Source organism: Gallus gallus, chromosome 19, assembly GCF_016699485.2.
Source record: "Gallus gallus isolate bGalGal1 chromosome 19, bGalGal1.mat.broiler.GRCg7b, whole genome shotgun sequence".
Lineage (NCBI taxonomy): Eukaryota > Metazoa > Chordata > Aves > Galliformes > Phasianidae > Gallus > Gallus gallus.
In genome coordinates this window covers 5889184-5906330 of record NC_052550.1, presented here as the reverse complement: position 1 = coordinate 5906330, position 17147 = coordinate 5889184, and the positions used below count along the sequence as shown (strand labels likewise).

The 17147-nt window shown below is 45.6% G+C and overlaps 2 protein-coding genes across 7 annotated transcripts; one reads left to right on the top strand and one right to left on the bottom strand.

Moving 5' to 3' along the window:
* Window positions 1–64: 64 nt before the first annotated feature.
* Window positions 65–15450, top strand: SMYD4 (SET and MYND domain containing 4). Of its 3 annotated transcripts, XR_003071204.3 has the most exons (11): window positions 65–211; window positions 279–420; window positions 640–729; window positions 1746–2904; window positions 3180–3362; window positions 3669–3832; window positions 4522–4654; window positions 5087–5203; window positions 5542–5665; window positions 6354–6560; window positions 13497–15450. XR_003071204.3 is itself a non-coding variant. In XM_040650078.2 (10 exons), exons 1-10 carry the CDS (start codon window positions 81–83, stop codon window positions 6502–6504), a joined length of 1551 nt encoding a protein of 516 aa, XP_040506012.1. In that variant the 5' UTR covers window positions 65–80; the 3' UTR covers window positions 6505–6662. The 3 variants fall into 3 exon arrangements, 2 of the variants coding, with proteins under 2 accessions (XP_040506012.1, NP_001025886.3); XM_040650078.2 differs by lacking the exon at window positions 13497–15450 and having other exon boundaries at window positions 1746–2061; window positions 6354–6662; NM_001030715.3 differs by lacking the exon at window positions 13497–15450 and having other exon boundaries at window positions 6354–6662.
* Window positions 7159–14030, bottom strand: SERPINF1 (serpin family F member 1). 4 transcript variants are annotated; one of them, XM_040650077.2, is made up of 9 exons: window positions 12316–14030; window positions 12068–12153; window positions 11293–11378; window positions 10679–10877; window positions 10444–10599; window positions 9462–9665; window positions 8522–8664; window positions 7933–8143; window positions 7159–7571 (listed from the first exon to the last, which is right to left on the bottom strand). In XM_040650077.2, the coding sequence occupies exons 3-9, from the start codon at window positions 11368–11370 to the stop codon at window positions 7312–7314; spliced, it is 1251 nt and encodes a 416-aa protein (XP_040506011.1). In that variant the 5' UTR covers window positions 11371–11378; window positions 12068–12153; window positions 12316–14030; the 3' UTR covers window positions 7159–7311. The 4 variants fall into 4 exon arrangements, with proteins under 4 accessions (XP_040506011.1, XP_015151232.2, XP_024997725.2 ...); XM_015295746.4 differs by having other exon boundaries at window positions 12068–12157; window positions 13925–14030; XM_025141957.3 differs by having other exon boundaries at window positions 13925–14030.
* Window positions 15451–17147: the final 1697 nt, after the last annotated feature.

Sequence of the window (17147 nt, the reverse complement as noted above, 5' to 3'; positions counted from 1 at the left end):
CCGTACGGCGGAAGTACTGTAAGGGAACGCCGTGCTGCTCCACTGGGCGCCGCCATTAGAAAGTGGAGGGGGAGCGGCCTATGGCGCTGCCGGTGGAGGAGTGGCGGCGGAGCGCTGCCCGGTGCTGGGCCGTACTGGAACCGGCGCTGAGGGAACGGCTGGCGGCGGCCCCGCTGGGCGAGGCGCTACGGATGGGCTGCGGCCTCTTTGGGTGAGTGGAATGGGAGAGGGAGGGGTGAGGTGGGGTTGGCTGCGGTGCTGATCCCCGTGTCCCGTAGGCCCGAGGAGGCGGCCTTGCAGCGGCTGTGTCGCCGGGCTCGCACGGGCAAGGAGCCGGCGGCCGCTCGCTTCTACCGGGAGGAAGGAAACCGGCAGTTCGGCCGCTGCTGTTACCGCGATGCCGTCCGGCTGTACTCGCAGGTAGGGGAGAGCGCCGGCGTGGGCTTGGATTGAGGGGGCCCTCCCTGTGAGGAGACCCCCGGTGAGCCGAGCTTGGGTGAGAGCTGCGGCCCCGCTGAGCGCTTCCTGCGTGAAACTGCTGAGGGGATTTCTGTGAGGAGATGTGCTGGGGGTGCCCCCCCCCCAAACCCCCCGCTGAGTTGTCAGCCCGCCCTGAGGGATCTGCTCTGCTCCCCGCAGGCCGCGGCCCACGAGCCTCCCCGCAGCCCTGAGGTGGCCCTGTGCTTCGCCAACCGCTCTGCAGCCCTATTCCACCTCGGGCACTTTGAGGTAAGTCGGGGCAGTGGCTGCCAGCCCTGCAACCAGAGCGTGCCTCTGTGTAGCAGGAGTGGGGAACAGGGCAAAGAAGAGCCCAAGCAGAATCTGAGGTATTGCCTCGCAGTGTTTGCACAGAGGGCTTCAGGTCGCTGCTCCCGCAAACCCCGCAGTGATGTCTCTTTGGTTGTTAGAATGAGAGACTGCAGATCAGTGGGCAACCGTATCCTGGGCTGCATCAGCAGAGGGGTGGCAGCAGGGAGAGGGAGGGGATTGTCCCCCTCTGCTCTGCCCTTGTGAGGCCCCGTCTGGAGTGCTGTGTCCAGGTCTGGGGCTCCCAGCTCAGGAAAGATGTGGAGCTGTTGGAGTGGGTCCAGAGGATGATCATGAGGATGATCAGAGGGCTGGAGCACCTCTGCTACAAAGACAGGTGAGAGAGCTGGGCTTGTTCAGCCTAGAGAAGAGAAGGCTTAGGGGATGCCTGATAGTGGTTGTCCAATACATAAAGGAAGCTTATAAGCAGGTGGAAAATAAACTTTTTGCATGGATAGATAGCAATAAGATGTAGAGGGATGGTTTTAAACTAAAAGAGGGGAGATTTAGATTAGGTATCGGGGAAATGTCTTACTGCAAGAGTGGTATGGCCTTGGCACAGGCTGCTAGGAGAAGCTGAAGGTGTTCTCAGACAGGTTGAGTGTGGTTCTGGGCAACCTGATCTGGTGTCTGATATAGTGTTTGGCAACTCTTCCCACAGCAGGGTGGTTGGAGCTAGATGATCTTTAAGATCCCTTCCAACCTGAGCCATTTTATAATCAGGTGTGCTTCTGAAGCTGTGCTTAAAGCTTCCCCCATTATCTAGGCATTGCTGCTTTCTTTCTAGTTCTGTCTTAGGAGTTTTATCTGCTTGACAGATTGGCAAACTTTCTGTCCACAGCCAGCGAAGAGTCTTATTAAAATGTGCTGAATCTTAAATGGAATAAAAGAGTATATCATTTTCAAGTGGCCTTAAAAGTCCTTATCTTTGTTTCTAGGTTTGTTTAGAAGATATTGCCAGGGCTGAAAGTCATGGCTATCCAGATAGGCTGCTGCCCAAGGTCTTGCTGCGGAAGGCTGAATGCCTGCTGCGTTTGGGGAAGTTACAGGATGCAACAGACACCCTCACTGCAGTGGAGAATAAAATGACTGTAGATGGGATTATGACTAGTCCTATCCATCGTATGCTACTGAAAAAGTTAAGTCAACTGAAGACTGAAATACATGAGGGGAGCTGCCCAGAACCTGCACGAGAAGCACATGGTGATATTCAAAGGGAGTCAGAGATCTGGGAAGAGAATGGCAGTATTTCAGGTGCATCTTCATCTTTGAGCCTGAATTTCAGTACAGAGAGAGGACGTCACTTGGTGGCCTCCCAGGACATCCTGCCAGGACAGAATCTGTTGAAAGAGAAGGCTTTTGTCAGTGTGCTCTGCCCAGGCGAAGGGGATAGCCTTCTTCTACAGGACAGCAGTGAAACAGTGTGGGATACTCGAGTCACTAATGCAGATCTTTATTGCCACCATTGTCTGAAGCAGCTCTTAGCCTCCATACCGTGCTGTGGGTGCAGTTATGCAAAGTACTGCAGCCAAAACTGTGCAGATGTGGCATGGGAGCAATACCACAGGACAGAGTGCCCCTTGGGAGCACTGCTGCTCACGTTAGGGGTCTTCTGCCATGTTGCCTTAAGGACTGTTCTACTGGCAGGATTTTCAGAGGTTAGCAGGCTGGTGGAGTGGTCGCGTGATGATAGCAACAAAGACCTTTGTAATGCTGAGGCAGGAGGTGAACATCCCAGTGAGGTGCTGGATACAAGAGCTGGAAGGAAGGTTATCCCTGGTTGTAATGATAATGGCCAGTACCAGAGTTCTTACCAAGCTGTGTTCAACCTTTTGCCACATGTTGAGAAGCATAGTCCTGAACATAAGTTCCTTTGCATGCTGAGTATAGTAGCTATATGCAAAAAATTGCAAGAAACTGGTCTAGAGGCTGCTGTTCTGAACGGGGAGTCATCTACAACGGGATCAGAACAAAAGACTTGTGGAAAAACATCTGATGAACTGTCTCCAGAGCTGATGATTATGGCAGAAGCAATGCTGAGGCATGTGTTGCAGCTACAGTGTAACGCTCAAGCGATCACTGTAATGCAGGAGTTAGGTAAGATAAAAAAAAAATTAAGCACTTCCTTGTTATTCATCTCATTTGTGTGAAGCAGAGTTGTAAAAAGCTCCTATTGCAGATGGGAAGGAATTGTTTAAAATTTAATGTCCTGTCCCATGTCAGCCTGTTCTTTGGTGCACGTGTAGATGGTGTTTAGCTATTCTTTGTTGTAGCAATATACCAGCAATCTATCTAGTGGTATCTGTAATTGCATAATCTGCATGGGTTACAGAGCATTCATTCTCAGCATAGGGGTTTTCCTCTGTCTTTAGAGTCTGGAGATGGTGCTGTTGTAAATAAGAAGCCTGTGCGCCTGGCGACAGCCTTCTTTCCTGTCCTCAGCCTTCTGAACCATTCATGCAGCCCCAATATCAGTGTGTCATTTAGTGGGACAGCTGCCACTGTCAGGGCATCACAGCCAATCCCAAGCGGCCAGGAGATTTTCCATTGCTACGGTAAGTATTAAGTCTCTGTCTCAAGACACAGACACCCTTTCTCCTCTACTTGGCGTGCTTACTAATTGCTAATAATATCATAATTCCCAGTGTAATGCTGCTGGAGTCCTTGTTTATGTATAAGCCTTGATCAAAGACATCGAACCAAGTATTTTTTTATCTGCTGAACCCAACATGCTTTCAGTCTCCGGTTCTGTACTATCCAAAAGATGTTGTTTTGTCTCAGTTTTAACAAAGATAGATTTTAGTCTGATTTTTAGGAACTCTACTTGTTCAGTGCTTTCTACCCTTGCTGTCCTTTTGCAGGGCCTCATCGGTGTAGAATGAGGGTTGCTGAGAGACAACAGCTTCTCAGTCAGTATTTCTTTGAGTGCCGCTGTCAGGCATGCCTTGATGAGTTAGAGTCTGATGTCGAGAGTGTGTCCATGAGAAACTCATTCTGCTGCCCTAGCTGCCAGGCTTCAATGCAGGTAGTTCTTCGATAGTTATGATTGTTTAACCTTATCAGGATGTGTAATGTTTGGGCCTCTGGGAAAGTCAAGATTTAAAAGCCTGAGTTTATGACCTCTGCTGCACAAGTAAAAGCCCCTGCAGAGTAAAAGCAGTATTTCACTGTTCTTAACCAGCTTCCTTGCAGCGTTCTTGCTTTCAATCTTCCAGCATTATAGGGAAAATACTGCCCTTAACTGGGAGTTAAAATCCCTTTGAACTTGCAGGCAGAATCTGATAATATCATGGCCGTGCTTTGTGGGGAGGTTGATACTTAGGAAAGAAAATAGATTCTGGAGTCTAGAGCACAAGGTGTTACCTGCAGGGTCTATGTGTGGTCAGAATCACACTATCTGCAGTTCACAGGATATACATGGAAAACAAACGTAGCGTGTGCTAGATGAGAAGTCAACAGAGTATGTATTTTGTATGACCATTAGTTGTATACCTCTTGACCTTGCTTCAACCTAACCTACAGGGGGCTCATAGCAGTCATAGCTATTCCTGGAAGCTTCACCTAAAACCCGAGTAAGTTAGCAGCAGTTTACAAGCAAGCCACCTGGTTTCTCAGCTATATTTAGCATATCTGTAGCATAATACAGAGGTATGGAGGTGGTAAGCAAATTTGAGTTGAATGTGAGCAAGAATGATCGTAGGGATGTTTCCACAGGGGGAAGAAATGCTTTGCTGTTCAAATGAAGCTTGTGCGTTCTCAGTCAGCAGAGAGAGATTGTCACAGCGCTTATTGGACCTTCAGCAACAAATGGAGAAAGCATTAGAGCTGCTAAGAGACAGCAAGGCTGGTAAGGCTCAGCTTTCTGCTTTAAGGTCAGCAGCTCTTGGTACGCATCAGGAGGCTAGTTATAGCCATGAGATGGCACTGTTGCTTATGTAGTTGTGATCCTCTGGCACGAAGCCTGATGTCCCTGTGGACTTGAGCTTTATTTTTTTTATACCCCTGATCCGAGTGTTAATCTAGGTCACACGTTGTTCCACAGTGACTAAAAGAACTCAGGATAACTTTGGAGTTATGCATTCTTGGGCCTCGCTTTCCTGGAGCGAGTCTGGCCAGCCCTATGTTAAGGGTAAGCAGGGCTGCAGAGGAAGTAGATGTTGAATCCTAACCAAATCCAGATATAGTTGTGTAAGATGCAGAGATGACTGAGTTTATTACATGACTCATGGCAAGCTGGGGACTGGCCAGTAGGATTAATTTTTCATACTCTGTTTTACAGATGAAGCTATCAAAATGCTCCTGAAGTGTCAAATAGATGCTAGAAACTTCTTGTCACCAGAGCATTTGCTGATGGGAGAGCTGGAGGACCATCTGGCACAGGTCTATGCTACTCTTGGTACGGCATTGTCTTCTTACTCAAAACTGTCTTCAGTTTTCTGAGCTTGGGATTTAATTTGACTAGTGTTTTCCCTGATTAACTTTTTTACTTTTCTACTACTCCATTACTTACTTACTTACTCCACTTACTTACATTCTTAGCAGCCAGCGACCAATAATGTGATTTCATGTTCTTGTTGTTTCCTTGTCCTGGTAGAGAGAATAGCAGCCTCCCAAGAATACTGCAGACACAGTTCACCATGTTTTGCATAATGCTGTCAAACTCTTTGTATGACAGTAGCTGTAAAAAGTAATTATTTATAGTTCTGTTTGTTTGTTTGTTTATTTTTCCATTAGGGAAGTGGCAAGAAGCAGCCAGACACTTGGGGAGGAGTATTCAGCTTGTGGAAATGCATCATGGGCCATCAAGTGTAGAAATGGGTCATGAACTTTTCAAACTGGCACAAATTCTCTTCAATGGGTAAATTTGCTTTCATTCTCTTTCCCATCCCTGTACCACTTGTGTGTCCAAGACAGCATTGTGGCAGTTAGTCCTTGGCATCTTGCAGGGCCCTGGGCAGTTTGGCCCAGGTACAAAAGTTGTCCACTACTCAAGTGCAAGTCAATAGAACCTAATAGGGTTCACGTATGCCTTATGACTCTCTTTGGACTCATGCCTCAGCTTTTTATCTGTCTACTCTTTCTATTCCGTAACTCTGTTTATTCCCTGTCCTATTTTGTTCTGACAACTAGTCACCCCTGGTGTTTGCACTTCAATTGAACAATGTTGTTGACATCTTTTCAAATAAGGAAATAAAATCTTGCTCTTTTTTGGCCCTGCAGTTAATGTCCTGATTACTGCAAATCTTCTAACAACACATCCCTTTAACTGTCTGAATTTTAGCATGAGCTACAGTGCAGAAGAAGCGGGTACATATACTCAAAGATAATGTTTTAAGTTTTTGTCCATTTCCTTTCCTTATTTGTTATTTTTGCCCATCCTCCCTTTGCAGCTGAAACACTTGCTATTTTTCCTGTTGCTGAAAGGTTGTGGAGGGCGGGATTTATAGCCATGAACAGGGTGAGGCTTCTTGGGGTGGGAAGGTTTGAAGTTTGTGCAAGTTCAGGGAGCTGAATTAATTATTTGGTATACAATTTCCCTATTTCAGATTTGCAGTTTCTGAAGCTCTGAGCACAATTCAAAGAGCCGAGGAGATTTTATCAGTACACTGTGGTCCGCAGAGTACTCAGATCCAGGAACTACAAGAGATGAAAACCTGTCTGTTAGAGCTTCCCAGAAGTATCCTTCAGAGGACTTAATTTCCCTATCAAAGGAAGATTCAGTGTGATCTTTCATCAAAGCTAAGTTTCATGTGGTAAGGTGGTCATGTAGTACAAGCTGGAAAATTGTGTGTAACAATAACTCGAGTGAAATCTAAGATGCTCTTTAGAGATGTAAATAAAATGACCAGTTCTAACATGAGGGGTCTGCGTGTGGTATAGTGGAAATAGATGCTGCTGTAGGATTTCTGCATGCGGGTGAAGCAAATACTTGAGATGCTAATGTGTATGTGTGTTTCTAGAGATATGAACCTCCCATGTGTGGTATTCTGTTGGTCATGAACATTCAGTCATCCAGACCAAAGTGCCTTTTACTTCTAATGCTACTGACGCACTTCCATTCTTGTCAGCATGAAACATAAATGGTTGGAATGGATGAGGCAGCTGGCTGGGAAGTGCAAACTCATGAGCTGTAAGAGAAGACACTGCAGAACTTGGAGGGCTACCAGAGCAGATCCAGCAGTGATTAACAACTGGCTTTGGCTTGGTAGATGGGTTAGGGGAAAATACAGTATACACTAGAGTAATGTTTGTATATAGGAGAGAGCTGTGCTGGGGATCCATCTAGAGAAAATGGGAATGTGAAGGTTTGTGACATAGACAGGACAGCCTTTCAAGGGAGAATACAGGGGCTTGTGGAGAGTAATAGCAAAAGCTCTTTTATTGCAGCATAAAGGCATAAGATTTGCAAGTTGTGTCTTTGTGCAGCAGAGCAGGGAGTCAGTATCTCTCCCAGTACCATCCTTTCCACTCGAGCACTACCACTGCAGATTACTGTGAAGGAATCTAAACACTTCTGGGGTCCAGGATTTTGCCAATGAAGAGGAGGGTTCCAGTGGTATCATCTCGCAGCACAAGAAGAAATGGTCTGTCCACATGATACTCTATGGGGAAGGTCAGACGAGCAGCATTCACTCCAGGATTTGGTGTGGATTTTTCCCCATCTTCACTAAGCTCCAGAATTGCCTTGTGTTGCACATGAGATAGCTTAATAGGTTTGGCAGAAATCTTAGTAAAGTCAGGTGATGTGAAAAGTGACTGGAGCCCTGGAGGAAAGAAAGAAAATTCCATTAACCTAAAGCAGGTGGGAAAGCAGCATCGCTAATGCTGTGATCCAGGAGGGCATGGCTGTTCAGACAGAGTTTAATGGGGGTAACAGAGAGAAGCTTACGGCTGTTTGTACTGTGCTTCTCCCTCTTAATTTCAGAAATATTGTATGAGCTTGGTGGAAATATCTGATAAGAAGTTGAGGAGTCCTGGACTGAAGTGGTTTAGTTGTTGCTGATATCTGTACAGACTGAGATTGGTACCAATAACCCACCAGCATCATATTCCCCTGTGAGCAGGAAGCAACTTGCCTACTGCTTTCAGACCTGACAGTCTGTAGAGAGAATGTGATGTACATACTTGTCTCCTTTACAGTGTTGCCAAGTGCCTCTTCGTAGTTCAGCTTCAGTTTGGGCAAGCTTAGTACAGCATGCACTGTCTTCAGCTCCCTGTCTACATCATGAACAAACTCAGAAGTGAGGCTTTCCTCGATCAGAGTCATATTCTGGGTCACCTTCGTAGGCAGGAAGAACATGGCGCTGACTCCTTCTGTCAATGGCAGCTGGGCAATCTGGAAGACCAGTTATAAGAAAGAAAGGGACATACTCCATGTTCTGGTACACCTTCTTTGAACTCATACTACAGCAAAAGATTTGTTGAAAGAAGTAAAGATTGAAAAGTTGTGCCCTGCCCCTCTTGCCCAGCTTTAAGTAGACCAATACAGGCTAGTAAGATCTGTGCATTGTTTAAATTCTGCACTGGTTACCACACAGCCAATGTAAAAGCAGAAAGAATATTCTAAGAATCAACAAACTACCTTTCAAAATAGGGATTGCAAAACTAGCCTGATGGGTGGAGCAAGGCTGTCTTATGGAATGGCTTAACAGCTAAGCGTAGCTGAGCCTGTTCCTCAGTACGTTTAGATCTTGTGCAATATTTGCTGTCTGACCTTGCAGTTGAGCTCTGAGTCAAAACCATATCGCAGTATGGCTTTGGGGTCTGACATCATGGACACTTGCACAGTTCTGTCCTCATCCAGATGGAAGTCCTTCAGGACAGTCCTCTTGGTGTCAAACTTGGTTTTCCAAGTCCCTGTTTTTTTTAAAAGATAAAATGAAAGATTTTCTGGAATGTTAAAATAGACTTATATCTGTGGCTGAGAAGTCCTGTGCTCTGTATATGCTGCGGTATATGTTCTTTAAACGTTGAGGCACAAGTGAATGATAGAGATGGAAGTAGGCTGATAGAGCTTATTGATTTACTGCCATTCTTAGGCCCCTCCTCTTCATCTGAGAATTGACTAAATGGGAAATAAAATATCAAGCCAGTGTATGGGTGGAGTAGCTGTTGGGAAGTTGATGTCTACTTATGTAATTACAAAACTATTTTAAAGGATAACAACTGTTTCAATGCACAGAAAGCACTCCTCTCTCCACCTTTGTTTTGCTCCTTGTCTCTAAGCAATAATTCTCTGGGACACAGAATTGTGTAGGTGCTGGCTTGGAGTGTGTTCTGGAACAGCTCTCCAGTATTTCCCTACATGTCTTCTACAACAATAGTAAGGCTCAGCACAGCCTTTAACCTCTGCCTTCCCTAAATGTTAATACTCTGTCTTTTGCCTCTGAGTTTTGCAAGCTTAAGCTTCTCTGGTCTACTACTGCAAACAGGTCAAGATTCAGCTTCCCAAGAGCAATAATTCCTCTGCTGAGGACTAGTTCTGTTCAGGTAGCATGAATTTTTTTTCTTGCTTATAAACGTGTTCAATCACTTTCTTCTTATATTCAGTATCTTGGCACTCTATTTTCACTGTTGGCAGTGAGGTCGTTCCCTCACATATCTTCTAATGAGTGCTTAATAGACCTCCATAACAAAGTGCACAGCATCCTTACCCTTGAAGTAAGCAGCCCCAGCAAGGAGAATACTGACATCTGTGGGCATGTCTTTCATGAACCGCAGAATCCTTCCCCTTGTCTGCTGCCGTACCCAGTTGTTGATTTCCTGGAGGTCCAACTGGGTATTGCCACTTAGCGCCCTCAGACGCATTCTGTAGGACTTCTCTAGTTGGCTGTGGAAAGTAGATTTCACTCTCAGTCCTGAGAAACAAGAAGATGGATGTTGCAGTTAGCGCCCTTATCAAAACAATCTCAAGGCAGCAAATCGCAATCTAAAGCACAGCAGCAGTTCTCTCATAAAACAGATCTGTGGCTGTGCGTATACTGAAACCTGCCATGAAAAGGAATGACTGACGGTGCATGGAGGAAAGTGAACCAAATCCTGAAACCAACCATGCTGGCGTATGGAATAACCCTCTGCTGAAAAGTAAAGAAGAGAGATATGAACAGAAGGCTTGGGTACAGCTATTCATCAGCCTTCTTTCTCCAGCTTGTATGAGCACAGCTTACTCAACCTATTGCATTTTGGGAACTGGCTGGTTTCAAAAGATAGCTGTTAGGTTTTTTTCAGATGTTCGCTGCATATCTCAAATATTTCTGCAAGGAACTAAACACAGAGTATTGGCTGAATGCTGTCACCAAATAGAAAAATGTAATTTGTGATTCCTGATGGTCAGCAGCATCTGCCAGGAAACCTAGAGTGAAAGCAGAATCCTTATAGTGAGTTTCTTCTAGGTCTTCTGCATGCTCGTTGCTCTCTCACCAGTATCTTTTGGTGCATGTTTGGTCTTCTTATTTATTTGCATATATGCAAACTTCCCAAGGCTTTATCTGGAGCAGGAACACATTCCATGCACTGCTTGTGTTGTGGCTCAGCGTTGTGTCAGAGCCAAGCTGTTAGCGTAGTGTTACTTGTTCAGTGTTTTCTACCTGCTGCTAGTTATGTAGGTAAATTCTGATAGAGGGAAAGGACTTTTACTTTTCTCCACGATGATGCGGGAGGCACTTTTCAAGCTCTTCTCTGGCCCAGTCACACTGGCCAGTAGGTCCTTGTAGGTGTTGTGGACCTCAGCTTTGTTAAGTAGATCATAGAAGAGGGCACGAGAAATCACATCTTCTGTTCGTTCTCCAGCCCCTGCCAACGAGAAGGACAACAGTGCAAAGGAGGGCATGTCAAGTCAAACAGCACGTGAGGAAAAGGGGCAGGGACTCACCGAGTGAGAGACCAGAAAGAGCAGTAGCCAGGCTGAATGGAGACAGCAGCACGTTGGCAGTGGCTGTCCGGCTGGATTGCTGGCGGTACAGGTCATAGCCAAAGTTGGAGACTGCAGCTGCCAGCTTGTTTATAGGGGTCTTATAGAATGGATCTTCCTCTTCAACCTCACCGACAGTTCCATCAGTGGTTGGAGAGTTCTAGCAAGTACAGGGAGCACTCCGTTTAGACTTGCAGTTTACAAGAACAGGTACAGTTACTATAAGCATTTCAAGGGCAAACAATCTGCAGATATTCTCTTGTAATCCACAGAAGTATTAGCTTGATCTTACTGATACAGAGAGAGTGTAGGAACAGTGACTTCACTTTAAAGTGTCCCAATAAAGCTGAAGATGGTGCTCAGGTTGGAATCCACTGTGTCTGCCTCACAGTCATCTCCTGATGTAAGCACTGTGGCTTTAACTACGTAAAGCAGTAGTTAGTCTCATTATGTTGCTAAATGAAAACCTCGTTAGTTTAGGAGGAGGGTGCTTAATCCTTCCCTAAGACTTTCTAAAATTAAATAATCTTCTCCAAGTATCTCTCCCTCATTCTGTGCTGCTGTCTTCTACTTACCTGCCCAGCAGGTGAGTTCTGGGATTTACTTGGGATGGTTAGAAGACCCAGGAGAAGGAGAACCGCTGGAATCTGCATGCCTGAACCTACAGAGTAAGAAGATGACAGTTAGTTTGAGTAACTGAGAGGAATGCACCTCCACCACTACTGGCTGCTGTATCTGGTTGTGCCAGGAGCCGTGATGACATGCTGCTGCTTGTCCTTCTTGACTGTGAAATGCACACCTGATCTTTGCTGGGTTTTCTTCTCCTCTAGCTTGAAGTATTCAGCCAGTCTTGGCTCCGAGGACTTTAAAACTGGGCAAGCATTCATGCCTGGGTGTGTCTGAACACATAAGCAGATGTGTGTGGCCCAAACCACACTGATGCTGGCAGCTACTGAGTGCCAGGGTCCAGAAAAGCATTAAATCATAACTTCTCAGTTCTAGGCTAAAAATTAAATACATCAGAGCGTATAGAAGCTAGCAAATCCATACTGTTAAATGGGGCAGAAGACAAAAACTGACTGCCTGCTGTTTTGGTAAACAAGGTCCTACCTCAGGCAGTGGTTTATCATGATTCTTGTGTCTGCAAGTTGGAAGGCTACAGAGCTAGGCCTATACGAGTCCTTCGCTTCTTATTTGCAGTTGGATAAAAGATCAAGAAAAGCTTTCTTAAAAGGTGGTGAAGAAAAGAAGATGGTGAAGAAATACCTAATGTTGAGCCAGATCCCGAGAACAGGTGAAAGTCAGAGTTTGGCTTATTCAGTATTTTGGAGGTGAGAGAGAAGTACCCACCTATCCAAAGCTGTTAAGCTTGTTCCTTCTGTAGAATCCACTTTTAATCACTCCGCTGTTGGCATCTGTGACTCTTCCAGCCAGATCTGTCTGGTGCAAAGGGCAGTGTGTAAGCCAGGGTTTCACTGTGGGTGCAGAGCTACTGCAGAAGTGTCATGCCCCAGGGAACAGACGCCACTGCGGCTGGTCTAAAGTAATATTTATACAGATTCCCAGAAATTAAAGGAAGAAGGTTGTGTTTAACTAACCCCTGTGATCCAGGCATCCAGCGAAGCAGCAGAAAGAACATGTGTTTCAGATTAACTGCAGCTATAAAGGAAATACGCCTACTAGTAGAAATACAACTTAAAGCCACGTGGCTACAACAGCCACGGGTCAGGACCTGGTGTGCTCAGGCTGAGGCTTTCCTTCAGTGAAAGGCAGTTCACTGCTGCTCTTTCTTGCCAAAACCCTTTTCTTCTGGAGGTAGTTCTGCCTTGGAGAAAGCCGTATCACAGTGGAGGTCATAAGTTTTCACATATGTTTAGGCAGTGTAACATAGAGGTAGTACTTTCTTCTCCCTGTGCTCTTGTACCTTGTGGCTTCTTGCTATACCAGCCGTCGAGCAGATGAGATTTTTCTGGTGCAGGAAATGCAACTCTATCAAGAGGATTTACTATGCTGGAAGAAACCAACGCGTTTGGTGCTATGATAGTGGGTACAGTGCTGGGATTGCTTGTATTGTTGCAGAGCTCTAAAATGAACAGGCACCGTGCTGAAACAGAGAAGCTCTGTGTGCATCTAAGAGCAGGTCACAGGCAGGGCTCGGTGAGGATGCCTGCAGCAAGCAGTTCTCGCATGCTGAGCAGAAGAGGTTTGGCACAGTCCAGTCTGGAGATGAAGGTTTTCCATTGACGGTAACCTTTTCTCTTGAAAAAGAAAAAGCTCAACACAATCCCTCCTTCCAACCATACCGAGCTCCTGGGAGCACAGCAGCGGAGATTGGTTCTGCAGATTTGTATTGTTTTTGCCAGTGCTGTCGCCAGCTTCACATTTCTCAAAGTTTGCCAAAAAAACAATTTCCATTTTAGAAAGACAAAGCCTTTTTGCTCTTGTATTGGTCTGAACATCTGGATTCTATTTGCACGTCCTTTAGCACGCGGCCAGAAATGCGAGAGGGAAGAATTTGGTGGAGCAAAGGTGGGATGGTTTCAGGAGTGCTATTGAAATCTGTAGCTGCCTTTAGAAAGAAGAGAAGGAGCAACAGCATGCAGAGTGTGATGTTACAGTAAGAAAGATACAGAAAGAAAGAGTTGATAAATGAGCTGAGGAGGAACTTTGTGCCGGGAGTTGTCTATCTGTGAAGGCCTGCAGGCACTGAGTGAAATGGTTTGCTTTCCTTCTATAGTGATGCAAGTCTTAAATCATTTACAAATACTTCTGATTTTAGGGGTCCTATGAAACAGCGCTGGTGAGTTCAGACTGCTCTCTGGGATCGCTCCACCCCTCAGCACTGACCGCTTCTGAAGCATCGTGCAACTGTTAGATCTAGAGGATTTGACTCCCACCAAAACTGTCACCTTTGCAAAAAGAAAAAGCCTCTTCCCAGCTGCAGCACAGGTACTGGCAGGGCAGAAAAGGGAGGAGAAAAGGAGTCCCACTCCCTGAGCACAGCTCTGCTCTAGAAGCACAGCGGTGCCCAAGGATGCTGCTGCCTCCCAACCTTTGGTGATGCTGCTCACCTGGTGGGAGTGCCGCTGTTTGACGCCTGTGCCCCAGGACCCACCCAGAAGCCCCCAGCCTCATCCTTGTGCCCTCTGCTTCCTTGGCTGCTGGCTGCCGAGGTGGGCAGCACACGCAGCCTCCGCTGCCCCTTACCTTGGGCTCCTCTCGGCCGCCACTGCCGCAGGATCCCAGTGAGTGTGAGCCGGGGACAGTGCAGGCTCAGCGCAGCCACATCTGCTTTTTGCTGCCTCTCCAGCCCAGCCTTCAGCAGGCTTCAGGTTACAGCTTCCCAGGGCGCTCTTAAAGTGCTCTGCTCCCATTTTCTTTTGCTGTGATCCTCTCGCTTAACTTTCCAAAGCAAATGTGCCTTCTGTGAGAAGGGCTCTCTAACAGCTGAAACGTGGGACTGAGCCAAGTGTTCAGCATGTTCTTCCCTGCAGTGTTTGAGCAAGCCTTTTATTCCCTCACTTCTGCCCCGTGTCACATGAAGGAATTTCTTCTCTCTGTTAATACAGCATTGTTTAAAGATTTAATGGAGGGGCTTGTGAAGGGGAAGCAGGATTCATCTGCAGCTTAAAGCAGTTAAGGGGAAGGTCTTCGGAAGTGATTCTACCCAATGATAGTTGCTAGTGAAGAAGGTATTAATGTATGTGTCTTAAAGTTTTTGGCCAAAAAAAGAAAAGAAGTCTTGGTTAAAAAGAAAAAAGAAAGTTAGTGAAGAGAACGTTGTAGGAACTTATAGAGTGATAAGTGGTCAGGAGGAGGGAAGAGGCAGAGGGCATTGTTTTTCATAACAGAAGAGTCATGGGCAGCACTCATCGATATCAGCATGTTTTTGGTGAGGTTTTTCTTTTTCATAAGTATTAAAGTGTAAAACTCATTGTACCTCGATATTGAAGAAGATGACAGATAAGTGGGTTTTGAAAAAGTAAATGATAAATTAATGGACGACAGATTTATTGAAGTCTAACGATGGTCAGATGTCACATCATGCTCAGCAGCTGGGAGACACAATGAGAGAACAGTTGTTTTTCTGTCCGGAGTTCTACTGTCGTGGTTTTATTCCTCAGTCATTTGTTCCTAGCTACTAGGAGAGATTGACATGAACCTGCCTGATCCAATGCAGCTGTTTGTCTGCTTGGAAATGCTGGAAGTAAATTGTGCAGTAATGTCAGTGTCCTTAGTCTAGGTTTGTACTGGGACATGTTTTGGGCTGCTAGCCTTGCTGCTAGGAGGTAACAAGGAGTTACTCATGGATGCTTGCACTGGCCTTGTACAGTCCCTCAGATAAGAGGAAAGGATGGTTTCAGAGGAGCAATAGCAGCTGTTTTTGCAAGTGGGAAAAGCAAATCAGGGAGCCTGCTTTGTGATTAGTCAGTGCTTCAGAAGTGACCCTTTCTGACGTGAAGAGCAACAGCTCTGCTCTCAGCTGCTTCTTGCCTTGTTCAGTGAGAAGTCATCAGCAGAGATGTGTGTACTGGTTTGACTTCCGTCCTCTGCTGGAAAATGAGAGCGTGAGCTGTGGAGATAACTTCTGATGTTGTTTGTCACTTCTTGATACAAAGATGGTATTAAAATACATTTTATGGAAGAACGTAGAGAATTTTTTTGTATCTTCTCTGTATCTTCAAATGAAAGCCCTTCCTTTTAAATAAAATCTTGGTGTAAAACTGTTTAAATTGGAGTAGCAATTGCATAGAATGTTGTAGCCTAAAGCAAGCTTTATTCCTGCAGGTAGAGCAATGATAGCCCTGAAGTGGTGTTTGTTAATCCCCCGATTCTCATTACATAAGTATCAGTTCTGTTAAATCAATAGAAATATTTTACTGTTGGTTGTTTTGGATTCAAGAGAGCAGACGATATGCTGTCTGAACAGTGCTGTGGAAGCTCTGATATTGATATGAATTTGGTTTGATAAGAAAAAAATGTATAATATTCAGGCTTATTTGGTATTCTCAGCCAGTGGTGCAGGTGAGTTATGGAGCAGATGCTCTCTGCTAGTCATGTTGTTTCAGAACAGAGCTCAGTCAACATGAAGGCTTAGCAAAGCGAAGTGGAAATTCCTGAGTAGAGACATTAATATTACTTTGCATTTTACAAACTGCCTCTTCTGCAGAGTCAGTGGAGTCTTAAGGTTGGCGTAACCGATCATTTGTGCACCAAAGCACAGTCATGGGAGGCTGCTCTACTGACAAATAAGATGAAATTAATAGTTTGACAAGAATAGCTTGGAGGAGGAGGAATGGCAGAAAGAAGGAAGATAGGAAATAAGAACCAAAGCTGTTCTGGAACCTTGAGAATGAGAGGGGATACAAATCTTACAGAGTAAAGGGAACTGGAGGGCAGTTGTGTAAGGGAGGGCTTACACTTTTACACAGGTTGCAGTGCAACAGGGTGGGATGACATTGCATTAGGAAAGCAAGACTTACCCAAGGCATGAGATGGTATTTCTGAATGTTAGAGATGAATCTGTATAAATAAATGAGCTGAAGTGTACCCTGTGGGTTAGAGCTATGCCTCTAGAGTGGGGCTAGATTCTTGTGGGTTTACTTGTTGGAATTATGTGGCCCCATAATTACACCCTCATTTTGAAGGGTACGTGTCATTGCATTGGTCACAGGGGTGCAATCTTTAGCCATTTTTCCTCTTTTAGACTACAAGAAATGTGTAATTGCAGCTTTGAGCCAGTTCTTTTTATTCCCCAAAGTCTCCTGCGTCCCTGAAATTCATGGTTAGTGAGTCAGTCCTTCTCTTATTCCAGCAGATGGTGCAGACTATTCAGGGACGGAGGCTCCCAGAAGCATTCTGCTCCTTCCTTTGAGGGAAGACAGACTTCCCGAGCTAGGAAAACTCTGCCAGAAGGATGGCCCTTGTGCTTTGTAACTACTATTTCACAAAAACAGAGCACCATACTTTTTATCCAGAGGCTGAGGGAGTCTGGAAGCAGAATCTGCTATGGACAACCATTGTGTTTTATATAAATAACTGCAACATGGCAGGCAATGGTGAGTTGTTCTAACATTTTCTAGTGGTAATGGATAGCTCCGTGGGGTGGAGGGTTCCCAATAATTTTGCATGGTAGGTTGCTCCAGCTGTGCACAGCTACATTAGAGCAAGAAGCCAGGGAGCTGTGCCTTAATTCAAGGAATTCTGCCCATTTCACAGAGCCAGCTCTGAACAAGTGAGTCAAGCTAGCAGTTATTAGACTCATCCTTGGACAGTCTTTACTGATTAGCAATTGTACCTCTTAGTCCCCCTTATCCTCTGCGACAAAGCATAGCAAAGAGTAGCTCCTTTGCAAGGGCCCCTCCTAACGTTGTATCTTTCATGCCCAGGCTATTTTTTTCTCCTAATCTTTGCAATTATTCAAGTTGCT